Raw genomic sequence first — 6,456 nt, forward strand, 5'->3', positions numbered from 1 at the left:
CGTCCCCTCCCTCCCCTCCGCTCCCGGCCCAGCCCGCCTCCCGGCCGCTCCCTCCGGCCTCCAGGCTTCCACCCCGGCGGGCAGCAGGCGCCCACGCAGGTGGGGACTGACCCGGGCCCCGCCCCCTGGCCGCCGCCCCCCCGCTCCCGGACAGACCCCCTTTCCCTTTCTTTCCTTTCCTCTTCCTTCCCCACCCCCCTTCCGCGCCCTTTCTCTCCGCGATCCCTCTCCCCGCCCTCCGCTTCCCTTTTTTCCTTCTCTACAATTCTCTCACTCTCACCTCTCTCTTCCTAACCCCCTCTTTTTTCTTTTTTCACTTGCTTCCTTCTCTCTCAATCCGTTTCCTCTCTCCACTCCCTCCTCTTCTCATTCTATTCCTCTCTTGCGCATCCTCTCTCTCCCACCCACTCCTTTGGCGGGTCCTACAGCCTAGTTCCCGCCCGTGCAATGGGTTTTTGTTTGGTTGCTTTTTTGGCGAGGGCGCCATTCCCGTCGGGCGCAGTGCGAGTGTGCCCCCGTGGAGTCGCGCTACGCAGTGGCCCAGCTTCCAGTCTTTAAGGGTGGATTTTGACCCCTACCGACCTCCACCTGTCCACCTGCAGGCGCGGGGCCTCCTCCCTGCGGGCACCGTTTTAGCCCGAGTTGCGCCGCACCCTGCCGGCTGGTTCGCGGCACGTTCTGGATGCTTCCCGAGGGTTTTGTGCCGGGCCGGCGCCACTGCCGCCGAGCTCTTTGTTTTAATTGTCCAGAGTATCGGCGCCCAAATCGCGTTTGTATTTGATTTGCATCCCTGTGTCCTGGCTTCCACTTTGGACCGAAAAGAAAATGAATTAATTAGGCCAATTCAGTTGTGCTCAAGCCCCAAGTGAAAGGGGTGAGGCTCTTGAAGTGTACAAACAGCTTTAAAAAAAAAAAAAGAAAGAAAGAAAGAAAGAAAAGAAAATTCAGGCACATCCTCGGCCTTGGGGACACAGGTTGGGACTGGCTGCTCGGCGACCCGGATTCTGCCGCCAGGACGAGTGGCCCGGCTGGACAGAGGGATTCCCAGCTCGCGCCAGCCCTGGCACTCTGGAAAGAGAGTGGCTGTGTCTAGCGACTCAGATAATTGCTTGGGCCCGCGGCTGCTCTGAAACAGTTAACCCACCTTCGAAAGTTCTCAGAAGCTTCCCTTTGGCACTGGTGGATTTGTGCGGATTGGAACTAATAAAAGATTGGGAGTCTGAGAGGATACAGCCCTTTCCCAGTGGAGGTGCCACCATAGCAGGTCAAGTCCCGACAGGTGTCAGGAGAGGCTGGTGGTGAAGATAGGATGCCCAGGGTGGGGTTAGAACAGCTTTGGAATCGCCCGTGCCTGGATATGCCCTCAGCCATCTCAGTACAGCCCTGGCTACACTCAGCACCTCAGCTGAGTCATCCCTTACTTTTTCTAGGTCACCTAAGGACTGTGGCCCTGGGTCAGGCTCCTGGCTGCAAATTCATGACTTATGTCAACTGTTCTCAAACTTCAGCGTGCATCCCAGTCACCAGGAGGGCTTGTTAAAACACACATTGCTGGGCTAGAATTGCAGCTTCAGTTGGTCCTGGGTGGGGCTTGAGAATCTGCCTTGCTAACAAGCTGGGAGGTGATGCTGCTGCCAGTCCAGAGACCCCATTTCCAGAACCACCGGCTGATAAGAAAGGGTCACTCTGCTCCTCTCTCATCCACAGGCCACCACATTAAAGAATTTGAGGGTTTCTTTGACAATGCCTTGTCCCACTTCCACAGACCCAAAGCTCTTAAAATTCTCCTGTGTGATGTAGAAAACCATTCCATTTATTCTACTGAGTGTCCAAGGGGATAAAAGATTTGGTGGCTTTGTCCTAGATCATGTCCATATTTTTTCTATCAGTATGGTAGACTATACTTTTTAATGTGTGTGGAAGGAAAACTGTTCCAGAGAGAACAGGACTTCACAGTGTTTCTGGGGTTTCCACCTGTCTTCCTGGGCCTTCCTCTGGATTTTCTCTCCTCCTTCACTGCACCCGGTTTGGGCTGGTCTTCAGAGAACTGAGTCCCTCAGGTTGTTTGTATTCAGGATTTACGGAATTGGAGTTTTCAAGCCTGTGAGCTTTAAGGGTTTGAATTTACCTAACTATAGTCAATGTGGAGGCACCCACTAGGGGCTTGGGCTATTTTTAACCTGGTATAGCCAATGTCTCACTTATTCATCTTCTACTGTGTTCCTACTGTGCATCTGGCACCACCCCAGACCCTGAGAATCCTGAGGAGCATCAGTCATGCAGAAAACTCACCAAAACACAATTCCATCCTTTAAAAGTTACTTTCATCTTGCTCTGTGGCCCAGGGCAGGGGGTGATGGGATTGACTAATTCTGTATTGCAGAAGGGTAGAGGAAGAGAAGGTCAGAATTTCTACTCACAGTGGAGTGTGAAATTTTGATCCAGAAGACAGAATCCGTTATTGCCCTTGCCTTCTCTCTAGATGTTTGTGTCGGTAATTTGAAGGGTGTGGTCTGATTTCAGAGGGCCTTTATTTAAAAACAGCCCCCTTTTCCATTGTCCTGTGGAAGGGCTTAAAATTCCACTGTTACAATTCATTGGTTTGAGTTAAGCTTTAATACTCCACTGAAATGTGAAGGCCCCTGGGGAGAGTATATTGCTCATTACTGCTGAAGTATAAGTCAGTTCATCATGTCCCCTCTAAAGAGACAGTGAAAGGTAAATGATGCCACACCTGAACACGGGAAAGGACAAAGGCCATGGAGTCTGGAAGGAGGATGGCGGCCTCGCTTATCTAAGCTCCGTGGAGGAGCACCCAGGGACCTAGAGGGAAAGGGGCTGAGGAGAAGCTGCTTGCCTGGCTGGGCACTGAATAACATCCGAGGCCAGTAGTTCTCAGACTCTGAAATGGTTGGAGATGAGAAAAATCTCAGGGACCAATGCAGTTGGCCAACTATTAACTTGCCAAGTAAAAATATTTAAGCCAAACCAACCAACAAAAAACAACCCCCCAATACACAATCTTCTATCAACATTATTTCATTAAAAAGACAGGGCATTTTTACCAGCAAAAAGTTAGGAAAGACCTAACATCATAATAAAAGACAGTCCTTTAAATTGAATATCATTTGCTTGTGAAAAACTCCTAACTTGTCTTGGTCTTATTTTGCTGTGGACGAGTAGCAACTTACCTTCAGATCAGTGCTGCCCGTTGCTGGGCACTTGGAAACCACATTTCTAAATATTAAGGATGTGTCGGGTCAAGAGATCTGCTCTTACAGAGAGAGCTGACCTAGGGGTTACAGAGGTGGCGGAGAGGCCCTGCAGGAGGCCTTGCACAAACCTAGGGCCCCCAGCTCCAGGGAGCTCCCCTCATGACCTCAATTACAAACTTCAATATCTTGTAATAATCTTTAATGAAAAATAATCTGAAAAAATATGTATATATACAACTGAATCACTTTGCTGTATACCTGAAACGAACACAATACTGTAGATCAACTATACTTCAATTTTAAAAAGCCACTAAATAAAACTATATACATATGAAAAAGAAAAACTCAATTGGTCATTTCTCTCTGCCCCATCAAGCATTGCCTGTAGCCATCTAATCCTGCTTTATTTATTTTGTAGCTGGTTTGCTGGCCAGTTCTCCTCCTCAGATAGACTATAAGCTCCTTACAAACAGGGATTGTTTCTTAGTCAGCTCTGTGTAATGCCTTCATGCCTTGTATAGAAAGTTCCTAGACAAATTCGCTAAATAAAATTGAACCCCTCATCTTCCTTTTTCAATTTTTCTTCCATCCTCCCTCTCCTGTCCCTTTTTATCTTCCTTCCTCCTTTTCCTTTCTTATTCATTACTCTTCCCCCAATCTTCTTCCAATAGAACACAGTTTTTCCCCACAATCAGGGGTCTCTGGAATCCTGCAGCCTCTCCTCTCTTCCATCCCCAACTTCCTTCCTGCAATTTCTGATATTCAGAATATAGACTGAACTGTGACATTTGCCTTTTACATCAAAATAGAAGAGAAGAAAATAGAAGGCGACATACTCACCGCAAGACACGTGGGATCTTAATTCCTCGACCAGGAGTTGAACCTGCACCCACTGCATTGGAAGGTGGAGTCTTAACCACTGGACTGCCGGGGAAGTCCACTGCACACTGTTCTTAATGTTCAGTACTTCTGTTTTTCTCATAACACCTATTCTTTACCTTCCCTACATCCCTTTTCTATCTCTGTTCTTCCTGTTTTGCAATCTCCATATTGATCAATTACTTCCTACCTTAGAACATTCCACCAGATAGCATCCTCACGTCTTGGTCTCCAGACCTTGTCTTTCAAGCCTCAGGTCTTTGACTCTGCAGATTCTCTTCCTATGGGCCCCAGAGCCCTCACTCTGAGAAGCTGTAGTGAAGAGGGGATGGTATTTTGTGTGTCACCTCAGAATTTTTCTGTGGGAATTTGAAGGTGTATTTCTATGGGGATGGTGAAGGTCTTGGAATCACTCGGTCTGTAGCTCTGAAATGAGCTCTATTTCTGGGCCTGTCAGATGAAATGCTGTTGCTCCTAGTTATTTTTGGCTCTTTGCCCTTCTGAATAGGTGCATATTCAGCTCAATGTTCCCCCAACCCTGAGCTAGGAAAAACAGGCAGCTTCCCTTAGCCAAGCCTCCTCCCTCCTGGGTCGGGAACACTTGTCCCCTTAAGCAGCAGCTGTCATCTACTCTCTGGACTGCGCCCAGGATGTCTGTGCAGTGTCCAGGTGGGCAGTAGGGAAATCCACTCTCTGGCCACTGATGAAGAGCTGTGTGGGCCAAACATCCCTGGACAGGTGCAGCCAAGTGTCCAGAGCTTCCTCACTCATACATAGGTCTGCATCCTGCCCTGTGTGGCATGGCTGCAAATCCTCTCCAGCATATCCCTGGGGGGACCTGGGATGGAGGGGACATTTCAGGCTCAGTGAGCACAGAAATATTTGTACACTGGGGGTATGAGGAAGGAAGGTGCCCTGGGATGCAGAAGGTCCATAGGTGCAAGGATGTCTTTGACTGAGTGTGTTGAGAAGAACATGTGTGTGGAAAGCAGCAGAGTGGAGAGAAGCTGGGTGTGAATGTGCAGATCTGCTTGGGATGGAGAGTGAGAGGAGAGAGCCACTGGGCACCAAAGGAGAGAATGTCAGTGTAAATAACTGCAGAGGGAAAGTGAGTGCACACTAACGCTTGGGGAAAACAGCTTGTGTCGACAAGTCCTGACAATATTTTATAACTACATCTTGCAGCTGAAATCGTGATACTCAGTCAGGCAATAACATTGACTTAGGGCTTTTAGTCTATCTGATAATATGCAATATCCAGCAAAGTAAAATGTCAGTATCAGCTGGGGCGCTTAGTATGGTCCATATAAAATCAAGAAAAGCATAAAGAAGAGAAAACTAGACCAGAGTCTTCTTAATAGCTACTTATCTCTACAGTTTTTCACTGAGAGATTTCTTTTTAAAGTTCTTATCAAGTATGACTTTGATGCATTAATTCATTTAATCCTCATGACAGCCCTGAGAGGAAATAAGCACCAGCATCATCAACAACCTCATTTTACAGATGAAGAAGCTGGGTCGTCTGAAAGATCCCAGCTCCACAGCTAGGAAGCAGCAGAGCCAGTTTGGATTCAGTTTTGCTCAGGGACTCATGCTCGCACCACTGCACTAAATTCCTGCTGGGAATGGGTGACGGAGAGGCAAGCAGGTGTTGTGCAGCGTGTTGGGGAGTCACACCTGAGTTTCAGGCTTAGGGCTCTGTCTTGGCTTCACCCAGTGCTTGAGGACATAGATTGACATCTCAGACACCACTGTCCAGCTGTGCTGTCCCACCACTTCCAGCTGTGTGATGTTGGGCAAATCACTAATCCTTTTTGAAACCATCTCCACGTCTGTAAAAATAAGGATAAAGTCACTGGATCTGCCCATTTACATGGTGTCATGAAGGCCAGGTAATGTAGCACAGGTGGGTGCATTGTCAGTTATCAAGCCCTAGACCAGAGTAAAGCATCATATAGATATTATTCATGCTCGCCTGCTTCAAAAAAAAAAAAAAAAGGCTCACAAAGAAAGGTACATCCCTGATAAGACCATGAAAAATAATAAAAGGTTAATAAATAGCTGTGGTAACATGTCTCCAAAGATGACCCCACCCAGGGACCACATCTCCCATTATAACCTTGCAGGGGAGGAATAAATCCCCCCAGTATGACCTCTGGGGGAAGCCAGTGGCCATGTGTGAACTGCGACCACTGGCATGATGTGAGAAAGCCCAAGCTAGCCATCTGGAGGGAGAGAGACAGCCAGCCTCCAGTCATTCCGGCCCTCTCAGCCCAAGTGACACACCTGTGAATGAGCAAACTGTCTTGCATGCTTACCCCAGTTGAGCTTTTAGATAACTCCAACTCCAGCCACCATCAGG

The 6,456-nt window shown here is 48.1% G+C and overlaps 1 protein-coding gene across 1 annotated transcript in view; it reads right to left on the reverse strand.

Annotated features, from left to right (window-relative positions):
• SEL1L3 (SEL1L family member 3) overlaps positions 1-487 on the reverse strand; it is a gene marked incomplete at both ends in the record, with an annotated part of 101,007 nt that extends 100,520 nt beyond the window's left edge. Inside the window, one exon of the mRNA XM_079701660.1 lies at positions 431-487. Within this exon, the coding sequence (XP_079557786.1) occupies positions 431-487 (57 nt within the window). The remainder of the gene's footprint in view (positions 1-430) is intronic.
• Positions 488-6,456: the final 5,969 nt, after the last annotated feature.

Source organism: Hyperoodon ampullatus (genome assembly GCF_949752795.1).
Source record: "Hyperoodon ampullatus genome assembly, chromosome: 1".
Taxonomy (NCBI): domain Eukaryota; kingdom Metazoa; phylum Chordata; class Mammalia; order Artiodactyla; family Ziphiidae; genus Hyperoodon; species Hyperoodon ampullatus.